Source organism: Electrophorus electricus, unplaced genomic scaffold (genome assembly GCF_041902795.1).
Source record: "Electrophorus electricus isolate QZ-2024a unplaced genomic scaffold, ASM4190279v1 Scaffold67, whole genome shotgun sequence".
NCBI classification, from domain to species: Eukaryota; Metazoa; Chordata; class Actinopteri; order Gymnotiformes; family Gymnotidae; genus Electrophorus; species Electrophorus electricus.
In genome coordinates, this window is record NW_027658784.1 from 221,174 (window position 1) to 243,229 (window position 22,056).

The window sequence follows — 22,056 nt, forward strand, 5'->3', positions numbered from 1 at the left end:
TATAATCATGTTGTGATTATCCTGTTCCATGTATTTAATTTTTTTAATTAATTCCAGTATTTAATTTTTTACCATACTGATGTCATGACCAAAATAGACTTCTATATCATTAATTTTTTAAACAATAAACCATAAAACATCACATGAAGCGTGTTATTCTTGAAAACATTTAAATTTTTTTATTCCAGTTAAAGAAAAAATACTTGGTCAGTCCAGTGCATGGCCCAGCTGACAGCCAAATGTATACACAACATCTTAGCAAAGTCTGCACAGGCTCAACTCCATTATCCTTGTTGATAATATGGCTACAACCATATTTACTTGCTAAACTCCACCTGTCCTCCAGCACTAATGCACCTCAAATGACAGCAGCTTGTGGGCATCATAACTCTAAGCATAACTCATAACACATCAAACAGAATTGGCAAAGCACTTCTCAGCATCTCTGCAGACAGCAAGTGTTGAATATATCAGATTGGCTTCCTAGAGTGCTGCTGAGGTCATTCTGTTCTGATTCTGAGTTCAGCTTCATGCCATAAGTCAGTGACCCCTTGTGTGCTCACAGTCTGTTTAAATAGCACCTTGGCAATAAGTGTCACAGAACGCTCATCTCCCGCGAGTCATGTGGTTTGGCCCGCCACGTACAGTTGGGAGGATCCCACACCTGGACCTTGTCCTGTCTGTGTATTTAAGCTGTTTGATGTACTTGGTCTTGTCTGCAATGCTGTGGACCTGTGCTTTGCTGGCATCTTTGCTGAACACACACAACAAGAGAGAAAATGTAAGGATTGGTTTATTGTAATAAAAAGAAATTGAATGTGGTTACAATAAATTTAAAACAACAACAACAACAACAACAACAACATAATCACCATCAAAAAGTAGAAAGATTAAAGCAGTTTCAATAGGAACTCATGTTTTTTGCTTTGATTGTTTAAAAATTCACCTGCTGACAATCTGAGGTTGACGGTTTATAGAGGAGGCATACCTCATTCCACCGCAAGGAATATAGCGCCTGCCTCGAGCTGAAGGGGTATCCTGAGGCTTCTCACCCGGGACCTAAATCCACATCAGCATCACTGGGTGATGACTCTCCAGATAATGAAGACCAAATGTTCTTTCATACTTTGTTTCTAACTACTGGGTCTGGGACTGCACTGTGCAATATCTATACCTTACTGTAAATACAATATTTGAACTATTATAATGGGAGATCACAAACTATTTACTAGGAGACAACTGTATTGCCTCATCTTTTTGTACACTGACATCTTTAATATATGATTTTGGCTTAATATATTTGTTGTATATACATACTGCTGTGTACAATGTGTGGTGCCTTGCACTGCTCTGTACTTTAGTATTTGTTTAAAACATTTGTCTACCTTGTCAGCTCTGAGGTGGGTTTCACTAATACTGTGAATAAGTTTAGTGAATAAGCTTTGTTTAGTCAGTAAGCTTACAGCATAGTGGCTGAATGGAATTAAAAATCCTAATCATATATACAAATAGACACTGTGCTGAATTGTCACCTTGGATTTCAGAGTGAGGACAGTGGCCCTGATGGTGGGCAGGTCTTTGGTAGGGATGTACTTTTCCACCATCTTATCAAAGTCGTGATGAGACGACAGGAACAGTAGCATGCGGCGACCAAAGTACCTGAGACAAATAACAGCCCCGTTCCCATGAGAGAACCATGAGGGAGGAACTTAAGGGTGACTCACAGCACACCAACAAATTGTACCAGTCTACTACATTTACTACAATTAAGCAGAGTCCAATATTTATTAGTATATTTATTTTACCAGGACACAATTCCAGTTGCCAAGACACTCTGTGTCTAAAAAACTTCTATTACTCTACAATTTAGCTGCATTTGCTGACTTCAGAGTGTCATAGTTAGGAGACTAAAAGAATAAACCAAAAGATTACTATCTGGGCATGTGAAAAGCTTTGATAGTTTTCCATCTGATCCTGGTACCAACCTGGTTTCTTGGGAAGAGTCTTGCGCCAATTTGGAGACTGCAGGTAGAATTCGATTAGTCACACCTTTTGTCCCAGACAATAAGCGGTCAGCGCCAATCTTTTCTATCAAAGTAGCCAAATGCTGAGAAGTGCACTTTCTTACTGCAGCATTCAAATGACTTTTGAGGAGAACACAAACGAGAAAAGAGAAGGAAATATTTAAAGGCACTCAAAAAAGTATGACATAATAACAAATATGTAGTAATCTAGTCAATGTATACAGTGCAATGTTTAACTCTTTCATCTTTAAAGTAACTTAATACACTTATCTATGAACTAAAGGCATAATCAAATTATCCTATTCTATTTGATGGCTTTAAAAAAAATCTTTAAGAGGATAAATCAACAAAAATACTGTCCAATGCCAAAAAACATTTCGAAACACCAAAGGATAAGTGAAAATAATAGCAAACAGCAGCCAAAGCGCTCTCATTTGTTGGCCTCTTGACTGCTGCAGCTAGATGAAAGCTATAGCTGAAAGCTAACTGCAAGTTAACTGACCCGAGTCCTCCAGCGAGAAGAGCGTTCATGCTTCGGGTGGGGGTGCAGTTCTGCACCATGCAGTCCAGGGCTGTGTCCACATCCTGCCTAATAAAAGCATTGGACTCTCCTGCTTTGTGGAGGAGGACCTTGGCTGTAGCTTCCACCTCCTGGTCCATACTTTTCTGCAGGCCAGAGTACAACTCTCCCAAGGTCACCACCGCCACGCGTGACACTCCAGAGCGTAGGTTCTGAACCTGGGGGAAGGAAGACATTCCAGCTTGTGTTATGCCAAGAAATGGCTTCATCACTCATTATTACAGTTAAATATGGCATCTAAAATGCCCTTAGATGAAAATTATTTTTATAATAATTTCAAGCATTATACTAACTTTACTGAAAGATCTGTGTAGTTTTTGGCAGCAATGTCTCAATAACATAGGCTGATGGTGTATGACAAAAAATTTAATGGTATTATAGGTTAATTTTAGGAATCAGACAGATTCACAGGAAGTTACAAGGAGTCAGACGCAATAGTGAGCAGATATAGTCACTTACCTCTTGATTAAGAACAAGGCAGACATCATGAAGCCTACTACTAAGCACATCAGAGTGATACCGTGCTAAACTACGCATGAGTATCAGGCCATCAATCTTCTTCTCCCTGTATGAAAATATTGGACAAACACAAACTGTAAAAGTAGGTTATCATAACTGAAAAAAGATTATGAAAGAGGGGACAAAAGGAAAAAAGTGATAGTGATAAAATCACTTTACTAATTTCTAAGCATATGTATCATATATGCAGAAAATCATAAATTACTAAACTGTTTTACTTGACCCTAGCCAAATGCGTCATAATTTTACAGGTATGAGATTTACCAGTCATCAGAGCTAAGCAGTCTGAAGCTCTGAGTGACAGCAAGGTCCGGTTTAGAGAACGGCCGCAAAGCCAGCTGCTCATGGGGATTCTTCCTGGGGGTTCCTGGTGTGAGTTCATCTAAAGAGGAATACCGCACCACAAACAAACTGACTACTTATTTTAGGGCTACCAGTTCAACTTTGTTTCAAATCAACTTGACTGCAAAACATAACATTATTCAAGATGGCCAACTACATTTAATGGCCTTGCACAGTATTTTTTCTCCTTACTCAAAATGTTGTATTAGCTGGAAGTATGTGATTATCTTCATACTTCTGCTTCAGTTCAGTAGTTATTGGGCATTGTAGAGTGCATAAAACAACCTCTAATTGTTTTATTTTTTCTATACCGCCTAACTTCTATTTAGGACTTACACTTTATGTGGTGTTATCTTTGATGTCACAGATAACACTAATTGACTATAGGGAATCATAAGCTATGTAATATTGCATATACATGAACTGTGAAATCAACTGACCCTACTACACTTCAATCACTGCACATAGCTCTTTTCAAGGAACAGAGATGACATGTACATACAAATGCTCAGTTTTTGTATACAAACGGGAAAAGGGTTACTCTACATTTTATTCCAGAAAACAAGACCAAATCAAGGTTGCTCAAATTTCTTTCTGGGGTCTAAGTGACACCCAATACAAGAGTTTGTAGCAAGCATTTTACTGTGAAATAATTTGCAAACTGAGCTCAATACAGCTCTAGATTTGCCTGCCGACTATAACTGAAACACAACACCTTTCCCCACACTTACTGGAGGTAATATTGATAAGTTAGTAAGTCTTTGATATTAATTAACAGCCATTGTTTTCATTCGACACTTTATTCAATACCGTAGCAAGTAATGGAAAATATAACAAAACGTTAGTACATGCAAACGTTTGCTAATTTTGTGCAATTTGGGTCAACAAATGTATTTTTTATAACGTTATGATACACCAACACTATTTGAAATTGCCCCCAGTCTCTGCCTGTCCCATGTTTAGCTCTCTCCGTGCGTAGTCAAAGCCTGTTAGCTAGACCTGATTAACCAGCCGAATATACGCTAGTTAGCTAACGTTCCTTAATAGCTTTAATGTAAACATGATCAATATGTAATAAATGCAGATGATATTGCTATAAATGTATTCTTAAAATACGAACTGTGGTGTCCTCTAATTGATTAGTCTATTTAAACACAGCAAGGATTCTGCTGTTGACCAAAATCCCTAATAGCTTTTCACACAGAGGCTGTCAATGAATCCTCTGAGGTCCACGCCCAAACAGCAGAATGGTAAAAGGACAACACTCTTTTTAATGTCGTTTTATGGTTTAAAAAAATGATAGTAGGAAGGTGACTGGAATATTTAACATTCTTTGGAATATATATGGTTGGTTTTTTTTTTGTTTTTTTGCATTTTTAAACAAACAACTGTGCAGGGCCTTTAAAACACAATTGTGTGATACAGCGTTTAGAGCAAATCTATTTACTCAAGAGCAGTGACCATGCATGAAGCGCAGAATAACAGGTGACACTCACCAGAGCAGTTTGAAAGGGGTGGACATGCTCTGTTCAGACTGGGGGCTTGTTGGCGTCGTGGCAGCATGCGTCTGGAAGGAGCCGTGGGAGGGCTGGGACGAATGAAACTTTTGACCAGGCTTCTGGGTGCGTGTGTGCTGTTGGGGCTCGAGGGCAAATCATCCAGGAGTTCAGCCTTCGTGGATGCTAGAACACTACCGTTGCGCTGCAAATCTGATGGGAAGGAGATTAACAGGCTATGGTGACTACAGAGCTTCCATGAGTCTCAGTAAGCACGAGGAGGAGCATTCATTGAGGTCAACCGTTACCTTTCAGAGATGCCGTGTCGTCTGAGCCCACGTCAAATGCCATGTGTCTAAAGTTCTGCTTCAATCGTTGCATGTTCTGCCACTCCCCCTGTATAGGCGGAACTTCTTGCTGCTCCAGACGATGTTGATGCATCTTAACCCTTGCAAACCTAAACGGCTTTACCCTCTCCAACAAATACACATACATGAATAACCACATAGCATCTCTATTCAAGACTGTCAATCAGAACCTGGAGGACCGGACTGAAATTATGCAACGTAGGAGTCAATTTGCATTAAAATCTTATCAAATCGTTATTTTATCAAAATCAAACTGGCAACAAAGTCATTCCATATCAACAGCACATTCAAAAACCACTGCTGAAGTTAGGAAAGATTAAAGTAAAGGGAATCAATAAATATTAGCAGATTGTTCAATAAAACAAAATAAACATTGTCTCACCGCTGCTTTTTCTGGCTCAGTGCTTTCTTCCGAATCCATATGGCCAGCTGAAACAGCATGGCCATACACCCCAATCAGTGGCTCCCTGGGGGGTTTTCTTACCAACTCCTCCTGTTCTGGGGACAGAGTCACTCCAGGGTAGCAGGGAGCACCAGTGAAGCCAAAAACTCCTGTCATGGTGGTAAAAAAGTGTCAGTTTAAGGCAAAGCCACATCAACCTCTGTGTACTTCACATATGGAGAAACACACCAGTCAAAAGTGAAGGCAGCTGCATTACAATCACAGTAAACAGTTTACATTTTCATCCTGTAATTGGCATCCTTGTTACCAACTATCAAGTTCTTACTCAAAATGTGATTAGATATCACAAAGATATAACAAAGAATAACTGAAAGCAAGACATCCATTCCAGATTAAGTAGAGCTCATGTAAATGTGTGACCCAACAATGATTCAGTTTCTTTTTTTTTTTTAATTGAATCCTGAAATCTTACATTTCAATACAATTTGATATTTCAGTATGATTCATTTTTAATTCTGACACTGCTAAATACTGAAGAGCCAAAAATGCTTTGGCAGTTTCCCACTGAACAAAGACACATTTTCTAAGCAATGTAGCTATGCCCTCACCTGTTTTATCCCCCCATGAGCTGGGGTCCCTGTGACGAGGGATCGTATCTCGCTTGTTGGGCCATGTATTGGACATGGACAGTGAGGAGTTTGCATGGCATCTACGAGGCAGGGTGGGAGTCAGCTGCACTCCCGGAAGAGTGGCCAGAGGGTAGGAGGGCAGCAGAAAAGACCCGGGGGGGGGTGGATTGGAAGGAACTGAAAAGGTGCGCTCTACACTGGGGTTACCAGACAGCAAGCGGTTGGCTTTGGGCAAACCTGTATGGAAAAGAGCATCTATTCTCAAGAGAATCTTCCATGACTATTCATTTGGCAGCAAATAATGTTCAGTAGCTCCTTTCATTTGACACTCAGTGAGTGAAGTTTATGGTCAAGTGATGCCTTGATTCCAATTATTCTATTTAGCAATATTTTACAACAAAACAAATCTATTGCAAAAATTATGCAAATGTGCTATTTTCTACATTTTGTATATATAAATAAAGTAAAATCAACATCAACAAGTCACCTCTGTCAGAATCACTGAGATTAGCTGCTTTTAAAATATCTGGGTCCGCACCAAGGCTACCGCTTCGACAAAGTCTACCCACTGTCTCTCTTTTCCATCCTGGAGCATCGGGCTGGAAAGGCTCTACTGAATCTGGAGAATGAAACAGAAACAGGAAACTTGAGGACAATTTGAAGCATCAGCTCAGCATATGTAACTAATAGGCACACATCAGACTACAAATGCATACCAAAAAACAACTAAGCGGTAAACAAAAAGTGAGCAATAGCAATTTAGATTTTATAACTAAAGACTTTAACATAATTTTAAGAAAACTTAATCATATGGTTACATTGTTTACAGGAGACCTCTGTAGGCTCTTCTTGGATTTGAACAGTGCAGGTGGGATCTTTTATCAACAGACTGCAATAAAAGATTCAAGTCTAGTCTTGCCTGCAGTCTTATAATGTCAATGCCAACTAAAATAGGACTTGGTAAAAATCACAAATTCCTTACATCACACAGACCGCTGCAGCACACCAGAGCTCAACACTGGCCTTGTTTCACCCAGCATATTAAAGAAGCCATGTTATATAGATGATTGCGTTTGCAGCCATCTAGATGTGGTATCAGAAGCCAGCAAAGCAACATGACAATGTTTTGTTTGTTTGTTGGGGCGGGTTAAAATAATGACAAAGTGACAACTATAATCAATATACATGTATAGCCAGTATTATACTAAGCTTCTATATCAATGGTAGGAAGCATTATCATCCTAGGCTAAACAAAACTGCCCAACAAATAATGTGTTTCACCGTAAACCCACCCTGCATGTGGGTGGTCATGGTGCCCACTCTAGTGTGCTCTACTCAGTCATCTACAAACATATCACTGCTAAAATTAGTACTGGAGCATGAAATACACTCAAATTCAGACTTCCTCTAGTGTTTCTAATAAATACTACTCCCATGTTTCATAATCCACACACTGCTACATTGTGTTAATGCTTCGGTGTGGATTTTAGGATATTTTTCATGATGCCAAATTTTTTTTCCATAAAGTACAGGAATATTGAAAAGTACTGAAGAACGCCCATATTAATAGCAGCAGTCCGAATACTGATAGAAACCCACTTCAATGTATTCCATGTACTCATACACATTTAAAACTTAACAATGAGTTAACATTTTCATTTCATGTCTTGACCTACATGTTACAAGTCTGGGTGGCATGTTCAAGGACAAATGTCCAGATAAATTAACACACACACACACACACGCACGCACGCACGCGCACGCACGCACGCACACACACACACACACTAATTAGCTAGATAATTAGCTGCTAATTTAAGGTGTGAAAATGAAAGCATGAGTAAAGGCAGAAACAGTAAAAGACACAAGAGACATGGGAATACAAATCAACATGTATTTATAGGTTGTATGTTGAAAACCTAGTAAGAAAATAGGACAAATCTAAAATAGAGGACACAAAGAGAAAACAAAGAGACATTTACTTACCAGAGTTTGTGCCACAGTTTTTCTGATTCAGCCTCAAGGAGGTAGTGAGATCTTCCACACTAAACTAAAGCAGCAACAACAAAAAACAGTCCCTTATTATTGAACATTTATAAGTAAGCATGTAGCAAACCATGATATTCCTTTTTTTAAATAGACATCTGTTCTGTTGTAGCTCAGTACACAATGCTTTCTTAACAAAAATGTACAGGACATTGTGCAATTTTATGCAACTAAATTACAATGAAAATAGTACTGAAACAGTTCAACATGAAAAATAATGGGGGTCATGTTATAAAAATGAAGTGACTCAAAACTTACACATTAGGCAAAACAGTTCAGGTCTGCAGAAGGGCAGTAATGTAAGAAGTAATGTTGATGGAAATTGGAATATGGAATAGAAAACAACTTGTAGCCTAACACAAATAAATAAGATTCACAGCTACATAAAGGAAAAAAAAGGTAAAGTAGCTTGTTGAGTTTGGAGCTGCATTCAAAATAGTACATTCTCTCATTTTTAACCTTATTTTTCCTTTTTTGTAATTCTGTGTGTGCATGTAAAATTAACTTCATGAGGTAATCACCCACCTTATCAGATAACTTTGCATTTGATGCACTGCAAGGCTGCTTGTTTACTAAACATGGGAGGAAAGACCTCTCCCAGGGTAGCTTGTTTTTCGCCTTCCTAGCGCTAACTACTCTCTTGTGTGACTGGAGGCCATCTGTAAGAGAACCAAAGCTGCCGTAGCCACTCAGTCGATCCGAATCTGGTTCTGTGTGGTGGCTCTGTGCACTGTTAACTTTCCCTCCATTAATAACCCAGTTCAGGTCAGCTCCAGAGCCAAACTGAGGTATTCGCCGTTGACCAGGCTTGGGGATGACCAGTGCGTATTCCACCATACCATCTGCAGACAATCGGGGGAGAATATGTCTGGCTCTTCGTGCCTGTACTGCAGCCATAAGTCCCTCCACATCTCCAGTGAAGTCCAACCTGTCAATGGCCTTCATGAGTAGCTGTTTTTTTCCTGTGTCAAGACAGCAGTCAAAAACAGCAAAGAGCTCCAGAGCAGCATGTCGGACCCTCTTTTTATTGTCTGCAAGATAAGGAGCCACTACAGAACACAGATTAGGGATATTGAAGTCTTTTCTGGGGTGTGTGAGCATAGCAGCTGTGATGATGTTGATGACATCTTCTCTGACTCTGGAATTTTTGTGCCTTAGCTGTCCTATTACAAGTTCCAAAACTTTCTGTGGACCTACAATCCTCATGAGGTGACGAAAAATATTCATGTACTCATTCCGGGGAACAGTCCGTGCGTCCCCCAAAGTTTTGAGGGCCACACATACAATCTGTTTATAATGTCTGTCCACGGCGTAGTCCAGGTTTTGAACCAGGAGGCTGATAACCTGTAAAGTGCCATACAAGACTTTGAAGTTTGTATCATCCAGAAGTCTACGTAAAAAATTGATGAATTCCACAATACTGTCAGAGGAAACGGTTTTCAAGTCCAGCTCTGAAATAATGTTCTTCAGCTCTTCTACCCCATTTGTTCGGCTCTGGTAGTTCTCGTGATCAAGGAGTTGTTCGTGTAACTCCGGCGATATTAGCGCATAAATCATCACTGATCAGACTCATTGATCCAATCACTGATTTGGAAAAGCAATATAGCCAGTTGGCTAGCTAGCGCACTTCAGCAGCGTGTTGGATAGGTGCTATATCACCAAGTCAGTTTGTCAGGAGCTCAACTTGGAAAGAATCCGTTAGCTAACTAGCTAAGCTAGTTAACCTAGGTTAGCAATCGCAATCGCAGTAACGCTACAGTTCAAGCAACACTGTCCAGTATTGTTGACAATTAGGATATTTACAAAGACTGTGTTCTCCAACAAGAATAAAAAGCACTTTCCTCTTTTGAATTCCAGTACGATCTTGAAAGTTGGGTATATGTAAACACATAGACTTGCTCGGAATTTTCTTCTCAGACCATCGTTCATCACAGTTCATCGTCTGGAATCAAAAAAACACTATGTCAAAAAACAACTGCTTCCATGGTGACGCGAGTTCTCGTAACCGCGAAGATTCGACCTCGCGCGTGAAAATATGGGAATTGTGACCAAATATGCTTGACCGTATTGGACCATAAATTATGTTCATTCAAATGGCCTATAACGATACAACAACTCTTCTTATGTGTAGCTGTTCACAATAACGTTATTCTGCGTCCATATCTCTGTTTAAGGACATTTACATGGTATAAAATCCCAATGGATGTCTGTACTCTAAAAAAAAAGCTCAGCAGGTTTTCTAAATTTCACTCGTATGTCCGTGGTTTGTGGGTAATTTCAAATCTTTTGCATCTTTTGCATCCACACTAAAACAATGTTATGTTCCAGGGTGTATGGAACCCTCCAGATTCCAAACTATGTTTGGTATTAAATAGAGTTATTTTGTAATTCTGAACTGTAGCTTTTTTGTAGACACCAGATGCATACATTAGTTCTGGGTCTACATAGGTTCAGAGAATCCCAAGTGAAGTTAAAGAAATATATATTTTAGTTTTAGAATTAAGCCTAGAGTGAGCCAATAGTGAACTTTCCCAGATATACCTAATTTAGTGTGTCTGTGTCTTAAACAACCTGGATCTCAACACCACCAAGATGTGGAAATTATAATGTACTTCAGGAAGCATCCTCTTGCACCCTCCTCATTAGTCATTAAGAAACTGGTCAATGCAGTGGAATCCTGCAAATTCATTTCAGATGCAGGATTCTACTATTACAAAGAAAGTACAGAAGCGCAGGTATGTCTTAATCAAAAGCTTAATTACATTTTAGGCTCCACTAATGCACAGTCCAGAAACCAGCTGCAGCATATCATTGAGTGCGCTCAGAAAGTCATCTTTCTCTTTCTCTCTTTTCTCTTTCTCATTCCTTGCTGAGCTTCATCAGTCTAGAAACTCCAAAAGTTCTGCAAATCCCTTCACCTGGATGTCACTTATTTCAGAAACTCCCCAATGGAAAACACTTTAAAGCATTCAAAACCAATACTAACCAGCATCTGACCTGTTTCTTTCCCAATGGCATATCTTTGCTGAACCACAATCCTCTGCAGTCCTGATGAAAACCAGTTCAATTGAATTCAAATTTATTTCTGTAGCACCTTTTACTACATTCATTGTAACAAAACAGCTTTACTGATGTCAGAGTCTGGACCCCCCACTGAGCAAGCCAAAGGTGACATTGGCAAGGTAAAACTATGGGTGTAACAAAGAATCCTCAAGAGGAATCAAGACTTGAAGGAGGTATCTGTCCTTAAATGGTCAACACCAGACAGCACAACAACAAAATAAGCAATGAGATCAAAATATCATTAAGAAAGGAGTCATTTAGGAGCAAATAGTGATTAGGAATTAGGAAAAACTTAGAAATGTAATTACTGCTGAAGCAATTCACACAGCCTAGTGAACTGTCATGTTTACAAAACTGTACCTTACATGTCACAAATTTTAATTCATTTTGCAAATAGAATTGTATACTGTAAAATGTTTCATTTACTTCTACATATTGTATACGTCTACATCTTGATATTTATCCCCAGTGAAATGTATATACTGCCATTTATACTGTAGTGTGCATGTTGTATTTGGGTTAGCTATTTTCTAGTCTTTCATCAATACGCTTTTGATAACAGGGCTGCTTCTAGCTGGATTTTTTGGTGGCCCATTCCCAAGTAATTAGTGACAATGACGTGTAACTCATGCAACATGGCTGTGTGTTTAACTTCTGCCCTCACTAACAAATGCACACATTTCGTCACACTACAATTTATGAAACAGCATGTTGGATAGACTAATCATGCTTTCTCATTCATGCCATGCCAAACTGGAATCTAGCATAAATATGCTCCAGTCTGATGTGCGATCAGTATAGGATAAAAATTGTACCACTCAGTTAACAGAACAGTTATGTAAATATGCTAGGCGATTGAAATATATTACATTTCTAGTTTCCAGCAGCAGTTATCATATGCCAAAGACTGTATATACATGAAAAAGATCAATAACAAAAACAAATCTTGTCTCAACATCCACAAAGAAGCTCTTACAGCCTACCACAACTAATCACACCACTACCTTATTGTGTAGTGGAACAGAGATGAAAGAGGCGCGTGGTATAAAGCAAATTGAATTATAAACACATACTATATAGGGAAAATGACATTTGTGACATGCACATTTTGAAATGGTAATGTGATTGGGTTGTTGTTTTTTTCTGGAGTGCTATTTAGTGCACCCTTCTCCCGGAAGTTACGCAGACAGAACCTCTTTTGTGTTTGTTTTTCCTGACAAACGCTCAAGGCTTCTGTCACTAGCGTGTTGATCTCCGCTACTGCGATACATTAGACCTCGTTGGCACATCCAAAAGGTTGAATACAGGTAATTAACATCAGTTTCGTAATATTTTCACACTGCTTGATTGTAGTAGAGCGCGCTGGACTAGTTCGTTGCTAACGTTACATAGACAGTCGGCACATCCTGGCAAAGTTTATTTTTAGCAGCAACTGTAGTTAGCTAGCGAGCTTGCGAACATTAACCACAATAGCGAGCCGTTAGCATGTCATCAAGCTAATGGTACCCGTCTAGCTAGCTACCTAGCTAGCATCATCAGGATTCAGACAGGTGATTTGATCTCGGCCATGAGCAGCTACTGTGAATGACCTTCTGATTTTTAACATTTGACTTAAGTATTATTAGATAGCTTTGTGAAGGTCAATAGCTAGGTTGAGCAAAGAACTAAGAAGTAAACGTTTTTAGCAAGATACTTAGAATGTTTATGGTTTTCTTAAAGTGCTGGTAGCTTAACAATTATTTATGGTCTCCTTGCTGTATAATCGCGTTAACTTGGTTCTATCTAGCTAACCTAGCTACGGCGGTAATAAACATTACTGTTAGCTAGCTACTTAGCTATTTTAGCCAGCTCACTCAATGTGTTAACGTTTCATCAGAAGCCAATGCGTTCTAACCGAGTAGGTACGATATTTCCGCTTGTATTTAACTTTAACGTATTAGTCGTTTTTAAAGTTGTTGGCTAACTAACTGATTCAGCCTCAAGGAGGTAGTGAGATCTTCCACACTAAACTAAAGCAGCAACAACAAAAAACAGTCCCTTATTATTGAACATTTATAAGTAAGCATGTAGCTAACCATGATATTCCTTTATTTTAATTGGACATCTGTTCTGTTGTAGCTCAGTACACAATGCTTTCTTAACAAAAATGTACAGGACATTGTGCAATTTTATGCAACTAAATTACAATGAAAATAGTACTGAAACAGTTCAACATGAAAAATAATGGGGGGGGGTCATGTTATAAAAATGAAGTGACTCAAAACTTACACATTAGGCAAAACAGTTCAGGTCTGCAGAAGGGCAGTAATGTAAGAAATGTAAGGCTGTAACTTTCATCTTTGGTTATATCTTAAATTTTGTCTATAAAATTTCTAGATTCCTTTGATCAGAACTTCTCAGGGGTCATTTTTTTTCACCAAGAGGTATAAAAACAAGACGGGTGTCTAATTCCACAGTGATAACATTACCCAAGACTTCATAATCTTCTCCCTTCATTAAACATTCGACACACTGTCTAACTGCCTGGTTTCCATAAGCAAAACCACACGGCCCTATTATTAGAGACATTAGAGAGATAGATTGGATAGAATTCAGTTTGAATATATTTTTCACTAAAATGCTTGTGAAACAACTCTAGAAAAGCACACACTGACCCCAGATTATTAAAAACAGTTACATATGTTTTGCACAAAACCCCACCTTTTTACTGTTTGCGTGCTTACAAAGGAGAAATAAGTCAACAGGATGCCATTGCCTCGCTGAGCTTGAAGTAAACACGCAAGGTGATTTTCAGTGGCAAGGAAGAAACAGTTCCCTAAGGTTTCAACAGCTTAATTAAGACAAACTTCACATGCAGGCACAGGGAACAGTGAGACCTTTATCACAATGTCTGCTTTGGGAATATGATAAATTATCTCTTAACGCCAAACAAGACAACCTTTCTAACAATGGAAACTAAATGTTGTAGATATGTTGCCAAGAAACATGTAGTGTTACAAACACTTTGTAGATATTTTAAAGATCATTTTAGTGTGAGTCAATGTTATAATGTTAGCTACACCATGCAAGAAAATTAATCTAAGATAGATACCTAGCTTTACCAATTCAGCTGTATGTAAAATATATTTTAAACATCTTGCACTAATGCTTGGAACATTAGGCATTTGATTACATCTGTGTCTGCGATTTTGAAAGTGTTTTTATCTTCCCTGTTATATCTACTATAATGCCCCATGTTGTGCAGTTTACCAAAGAGTTTTGGGGTCAGCACATGTCATGAATTACTTTCAGGTGAACAAGATATGTCATACCCTTTTAACCCACTGGTCCCTTTCTGCTTCATGGGAGGTTGTAACCAGAACAGCACACTGTCTCTCTTTTCTCTGACAACCGACCCTCTCTAGTGAATCCTTTCTATTTGTTAGGTCCTACTCTCTGACCAGTCTGTTAAATCAGGGGGGAATCTGGATATGGTGAAGACTTGAGTTTGAAGATAAAACACCTGACAGTACATTAATCCTGTCTAAAAGAATACAAAGTTTAGGTTAGGTTATTTTATTCAACTGCAATTTAGTATTTCAGGTTCTTTCATTTTTAAATCCTTCCAATACAGCTATGGGAGAAGACAGTAGGCTATTCCAAGATTTATCAATTTGGTGGTTTCACACAAATACTACAATATATTGATGGAAATTGGAATATGGAATAGAAAACAACTTGTAGCCTAACACAAATAAATAAGATTCACAGCTACATAAAGAAAAAAAAAGGTAAAGTAGCTTGTTGAGTTTGGAGCTGCATTCAAAATAGTACATTCTCTAATTTTTAACCTTATTTTTCCTTTTTTGTAATTCTGTGTGTGCATGTAAAATTAACTTCATGAGGCAATCATTCACATTATCAGATACCTTTGCATTTGATGCACTGCAAGGCTGCTTGTTTACTAAACATGGGAGGCAAGACCTCTCCCAGGGTAGCTTGTTTTTCGCCTTCCCAGCGCTAACTACTCTCTTGTGTGACTGTTCCATGCTATTACCGTCAAAGTAATAAAGTATTTGAAGGTATATTAGGTCTACGTATACAATTCTGAGATTACTTTTTGTTACGGAGTAGCTACAATAATAAAACCTAGACAGTCAGATCCAGTGCAACTGTAAGTAGCTAGTTAGCTAGCGTTAACCTAATGAACCAGGATAGATAGGTTAGCTAACGTTAGACGGTGTAAAGCCAAACACGCCATCAGTGCTGAGTGTATTTGCCTTAGCTAGCGAGCTAACTACACAGCGGCAAAAGTCATTTGCTGGCTGTAGTGTTTGTAAGTAACACAGTAGCATTTACAATGTAATATTTAAAATTATATCTTGGCTACAAAACACAGCCAGGATCCCCGTTTCGTTGATTTGGTTGGGCTGCCAAGACAACAAAATAGTCCGCTGATGCTTTCGTTAAAGCTACAGTACTCCATCTCATGTCAGTGTCTATTTAGCTGCTATTTTTTTTATTAGTTTCTGATAGGATCTTTAGACTACGTCCGATGCTTTTCTTTTGTTTTCGATGCTTTTGAAATTATCTTAAATTACCAGTTCTCTTCTTTTCTATAAGTATGTTTTACATCAAATTCGGAAACGTACAGCCTTGGTGGAAAAAAAAACAACAACTATCGATTATATTTTTGACGAAGATGCTACCTATGAAACTACATTCACAACGGAGCTAGTTATGTAATGTAATGCAATAAATGTAGACCTGTTTTATATAGTCCATGCAACAAAGTTACACAGAATCCTACAATTAGTCTACCTTAAGCAAATCCAAACATTGCTGTGAAAAATCACTTCAGGGATATATTAAATACGTGCCACCACCTATGGTAGACATTTGACGGTTAATAACGCCTAATAAAAATAAACATGTTTTCTTCCAGTAAATTTACATTTACGGCATTTAGCAGACGCTCTTATCCAGAGCGACTTACAAAAGTGCTTTGTCATTTTCTCATAGAATACGTCCTAGTATTCCCAGTACAGTAGGTTAGAGTCCAATATACCAATGATCTAGACTACTGTAGAAATACAGGGATCACTGTAGTAGGAAATCAAGAAACGTGTGTTGGAGCCTTTCGTGAAAAAAAAAACATATAGCTAGGTAGAAGCATGATGCAAAGTTGACTTTGGTATTGACACCAAGAGTTATATATGCAACCAGGTAACTCGGGTTTACTCCTTTGTGCTCTATTGGCCTGTTGTTTCCATTAGGAATTACTTGACGTTTTTGTTGTAGGGTGCTATTCTCTGCTTATCCACTAGAGGGCAATAAAACGCATTTATTCTGAATGAGCCACACTTGACCAATTCGTCAACTAAATGAAATGTGGGTCATGCAAATTTCGCACGTCTGCCTTTCTTGACTTTACACTGGGCGTTTCTGAAATGGCTGTCAAACACAATAGACTTCCTCCGCAACTAGTATTTAATAAGTTATTAAGAGCATGCAGCAGATAGAAGATTTCAGTAAATAGAGGATATTGGTAAAATAAAACCTAAATAAGAGAAAAAAGGAATAGACCAGTGCCAAACCCCAAAAGCCTGTTTTATTTAGCAATCAGAGTAGTTAAAATTTTTTAGGTGCTTTTGTCAAATGCTTGGTTTTAGAGTTAAAGAGTTAATTAATAATTATGCCCTGTGGAAGTTTGTGAGAAGCAGTTTATTTGGGCCTTTCTGAAACTATAAAATCAAGCATTGTACAAGAACCACCTATACCTCAGTTGAATTTCTATCAGTTTACATACTCTCTCTCAGACATATCAAACATCATTTCAAACTGGACTTCCATCGCTAAGCCCAGATCTTTCTCAGGACCAAATCAGTTACATCTACCACTCAATCACTTAGAAGCATATCTTTCAGAAATTAAACTCTGGATGAAACACAACTTTCTTATGTTAAATAGCAACAAGACCGAGCTTATCATAGGCTCAAAATCAATCCTGAGTAAAACTGGTTCTTTCACTCTAACCACTGATGATATAGCTATGTCCCCTTCCCCTGGTTAGAAACCTGGGTGTTATCCTCAGTGCAATTCTTTCATTTGTACATTGTACATTGTGTATATAATCATAATATACATATATTGTACATACATTGTTAATATATTTTGTACATACATAGAAAATATATATTTATCTGTATATATATTTTTTTTCTCTATGCACCCCTGGTTCTCTTCCTCAGTTTGGACAGAGCACTCTCCACCATTTCACTGCGTGTTATACTGTGTATGACTATGTATGTGACGAATAAACCGAACTTGAACTTGAACTTGAACTTGGCACCCATGTTCATGCTACTGTTAAGATGTACTTCTTTCACCTGTAATATTACTAAAATCCAAAATCCGTCTGCTAATAAATCTCTCATTCATGCTTTCATCTCTAGCCTCTCAGACTACTGAAACACTGTCCTTGCAGGCATTAGCCCTTCTCTCCTTCACAAGCTTCAGATGGGTCAGAAATCTGCTGCCTGTCTTCTCATTCAATCCCAGGTACACCAGCACATTACACCCATCCTCCAGGATTTTCACTGGCTTCCTGTTAAGTACCACATTCATTTCAAATCTTCCTTTTCAAATACAAAGCTCTCCATCGTCCAACACCTAAACTATCTGATCTTCTTGACTACAAACCCAATCGCTCTATCAGATCTTCTTCTGCCGGGCTCCTTACTGTTCTACACCCAACCTTCATAGCTTTGTTGATCAGGCATTATTATTATTATTATTATTATTATTATTATTATTATTATTATTATTATTATTATTATTATTATTATTATTATTATTATTATTATTATTATTTTAACATCATCATCATTACCATCACCATTGGAGCATTACCTTATGTCTTAGCAGTGTCTCAAGAAAGCAGAGATGCTTAAACGCATGCAGAGGAATAAGGATAAAAGGCACAAATAAAGTGAAAACCAGAAACAGACTTAGTTCATTATTTCCATTTACTCAGAAATAATGAAATAAGAAATAATGTACAATTGTACTGATTGCAATCCCACAGTTGTTTACCAACAATTATGTACATACTGTACTTTATACTGGTGTGATTCCTTCATTCACACTGTATTTGGGCAGAGAGCTAATGAAACATAATAAAGTGAGGAACACTAGCAAACACTGAGTCAAGTATAAAAAAAAAATGGTATGTTAAAAAAAATTCCTAGTTATGATTTCACTTTATTTTTTTATGGTTGATGCATCTTCATAAGTGCATTACTGACAAGCTTTAGTCAGAGAGGACATAAATATCTTGGTGACTTTGTCCAAGTCTTGGTGTGTTTCATAGAGAAAGCTTTGTTTTCAACATGGCTACATGTTGGCTACTATACTGAAAAAGCTTACAATGCCTCCAGAATACATGGCTCCAGTATTCATTTGAATGTTATAGCAAAGGGGATATTAAATTAGAGAAAATGTATAACTGAATATTACTGTTTTGGATTATATAATTATTTAACGTTTGAACCCTGAATACAACATAAATTATACAGCAGTTACAAAAAAAGTCAAATGGGCTAGTTGATGTCCTGTGGAGACAAGAGCTGAATAAACATGAATTAAGTGATCATTTCCTGAAGTCATCCAGCACTACTTACTTGCATGCATTGCTCCTCCCTTACAAACACAGAGCTGAAAGGCAAAATCTGGATGTAAAAACCTGTTTCTGGTGCCTGTATAAAATGTTTGGGAAATGTCTGTGTGCGTTTGCATGGCCTTAATTTTGCCTATTGGAAATGCTACACTATAATGGCCTATAATGCTATTAATCAATGTCAGACTATATAAATGTATTGTTCCATTAGTGCAATTCTTAAGCAATGTCATAACTATAAATACTTCATTGTATGTAGTAGGCAAATGAATAAATGAAGTACATCATTGGTGAGTAGTTATTGTGGAAACCAAATTTGTATTTTTATGTGATTAATGAGCAGCCCTTTTATTTTTATATATATATATATATAATTGTATAGTGTGCATTGTCTTTAACATTCCTAACATATCCTCATTAAAACTGCATTTTGAAGTTAGTATCAAATAAATGCTTGAAATTAACTACTATTAATGTATATTGTACACATTCAAAGTTACTCTTAAGTGTGTTCTGATAAATAAAAAATCATGATGACTATAAATAATATTTTATAATGAGATGATGCACCATCATGATTGCACACTTTGGATAGCAGAGTGGTGCAAAGAATACTGTTTTTCATATTTGTATGATACCTGTGGACTAGTTAGAAAGAACTACTTTGATCACTGAGTAAAGAATTATTTAAAAATGTCTTGTACACCACATATCTGTTTGCCACTATAAATGATTTAATTCCATATTCTAGCCTCCCCCTCTTGTCCCAGTGGAGTTATAATGTTTCATAATAAGTTACAATGGGAGCAGACTCTGACAACAGCACACTCTGAGCATGTATACATCTACAAGATCCTGATTACTGGTAAAAATCAGTTTGTCAATAAGTGAACTGAAGTGTTCACATGCACAATAATAATAATGTGATTATGTAAAAAAGGACAAAAAAGCATATGAAAAACAAACAAACAAACAAATTGCTATATGGGATCAGTGAAATCGGGGGAATTCTCTACAATGGACCTGATCTTAAAACCTTGTCCTCTTTGCCCGGCTGCAGAACAAGAGAGCCCATATTCCACTTACACTGACATAAAAAAAAAAAAAATAGAAATCTGATAAAGCTGTTCATTTGCCCAGATTAATTAATTAATTAATCTGGGTTTTGCTTTGTGCGATGTAGAGCCGAACACTGATAAACGTTTACGTGACATTTTACATAGGAGTCTTATTTCCCTTTGCAGGGGTAAATGCACTCAGTGGCATTTGCAGTAAAGCACTGAATTACATTCAAAATAGACATGATTTATAGAAGCAAGCATTTCAGTTTGCTCAGAAAGTCCCCTGGATCCAGTCAAATGTTGTGCTCCAGCGGAGTACCAGGACAGAAGTGATCTTTGTCTAGTCTCTCACTCATCTGTGTGTCGATCGGAGGAGCCTCCTTACAGCAGAAGTATTGCTTCCAGAGCCGCTGGAACACCGTGCGGAACTTCTTGATGCGGAATGCATACACGATGGGGTTGACGGCGGAGTTGCCGTGGGTGAGCAGGATGGCGATGTAGAGAAGGAACATGGGCTTCTCGCAACCAGGGCTGAAGAGTGTGATGCAGTTCAGGATGTGCAGTGGGAGCCAGCTGGCGGCAAACAACACAAGCACAAGCGCAAGCGACTTGGCTAGCTTCAGCTCCTTGTTGTAGTACTTGCTGGGGTCGCCATGGCCCACACCGACCTTCTTGTTCAGTTGCTTGTGTGATGGAAAATATTATTTGATCATGTATTATCATGTGATTCATATGTAATGATTCATATATAATCATGTTAATCCTTTCCATCATATAATCCTATATGAATGGTTTAGTCTGCAACTGACTATAAAAGACAACTCCCAGTACACAGTTAACATGTAAAATGAAAAGTTATTTACTGATCTAACTTAAGCTAAATAGCAACTAAATCTTTTGAACATACAGTATTCTATTTATTATGCACATATGGTAATTCTATCCTGACTCATGAAAATGTGGAATTCTGAATTGTGTAACGTTTGTAAGAAATTGTAGTGACTTTGCTATATCCTCTTCCTCAGAGCTGTTCACAACGGAAGCATCTCACCTGCGGACTCTCGGGGTTCTCGATCAGGTGTTCTTCCAGAAGAGGAGGAACCTTTTGACCGTCGAAGAACTTTCCGGTATCTTCCCCAACCTGCCCCAGGTCTACAGTCTTCATGGTCAGTCTCTCTGTGTGCGAGCGTATGTGTGTGCGTGCAAATCCGCTCCATTTGTCTTAGTGTGTTTTCAAACCTACATTTCTGAAGCCTACTTGGTGTCTAAATCATAATCAAGATTAAAGAAGTGTAAAACCCACCCAAACTGGGAATTTAATGACAGAACAATATCAGCTATCGGCACCATGCCATTACTGTGAGCAGGTATGGACTGGAGGCTGTACATGTTGTTTCTGCGGTGGCCTTCATGACACAAGTAGAGTTCTGTTGCCCACTGACACAACTTTCTAACAAACCACATATACACTGGCTCGCTTAAACAGATTCTGTTTTGTGGCGTTGCATTTGTGTTTCAGTGAATCTATGTGAGTCCATGAAGAGGCTGAGGGACTCTTCTATAGTTCAAGGCATCGGAGACATCATGGTGTCTAGAGTGAGCTGGCTAGTGTTACTCCCTTTCTAGTTCACATCATCTTTTGGTGCTGTCTAAAATGAAGGGGTTGTTCTGTGTAGTGTGGGATATACTTGTTGCTTTACTTGATATGTCAGTAGCTCATGTGTTTGTGTGTGTGCGTGTTAGTTTGAAGACGCTGCAGGAGAGGAGTTCCAGGAGCAGGTGTCTCACCTGTGCAGTCAGCAGAGTCAGGCACTGGAGCTCATTAAAAATAAACGCAAAGACCCACGTTTCACGCACCTTATACAGGT

At 38.2% G+C, this 22,056-nt stretch overlaps 1 protein-coding gene and 1 pseudogene across 1 annotated transcript; both read right to left on the reverse strand.

Annotated features, from left to right (window-relative positions):
- Positions 1-207: 207 nt before the first annotated feature.
- On the reverse strand, positions 208-9,964 carry LOC118240473 (TOG array regulator of axonemal microtubules protein 1-like). The gene is made up of 16 exons (XM_081709650.1): positions 8,933-9,964; positions 8,348-8,411; positions 6,849-6,980; positions 6,264-6,598; positions 6,040-6,052; positions 5,714-5,881; positions 5,270-5,440; positions 4,962-5,174; positions 3,388-3,505; positions 3,064-3,169; positions 2,527-2,762; positions 1,986-2,144; positions 1,533-1,659; positions 947-1,059; positions 646-754; positions 208-228 (listed from the first exon to the last, which is right to left on the reverse strand). Exons 1-16 carry the CDS (start codon positions 9,962-9,964, stop codon positions 208-210), a joined length of 3,117 nt encoding a protein of 1,038 aa, XP_081565776.1.
- A 9,635-nt stretch (positions 9,965-19,599) lies between these two features.
- LOC145656483 (adenosine receptor A1 pseudogene) lies at positions 19,600-20,886 on the reverse strand (annotated as a pseudogene).
- Between the last annotated feature and the right edge of the window lie 1,170 nt (positions 20,887-22,056).

Excerpts from the sequence above, each read along its gene's own strand:
- LOC118240473 (XM_081709650.1), bottom strand. The coding sequence starts at position 9,964 with ATGATTTATGCGCTAATATCGCCGGAGTTACACGAACAACTCCTTGAT. Across the intron at positions 6,981-8,347 it reads AAACTGTGGCACAAACTCTG|ATTCAGTAGAGCCTTTCCAG; the intron begins GTAAGTAAATGT and ends TTCATTCTCCAG. Across the intron at positions 5,175-5,269 it reads CGACACGGCATCTCTGAAAG|ATTTGCAGCGCAACGGTAGT; the intron begins GTAACGGTTGAC and ends CCTTCCCATCAG.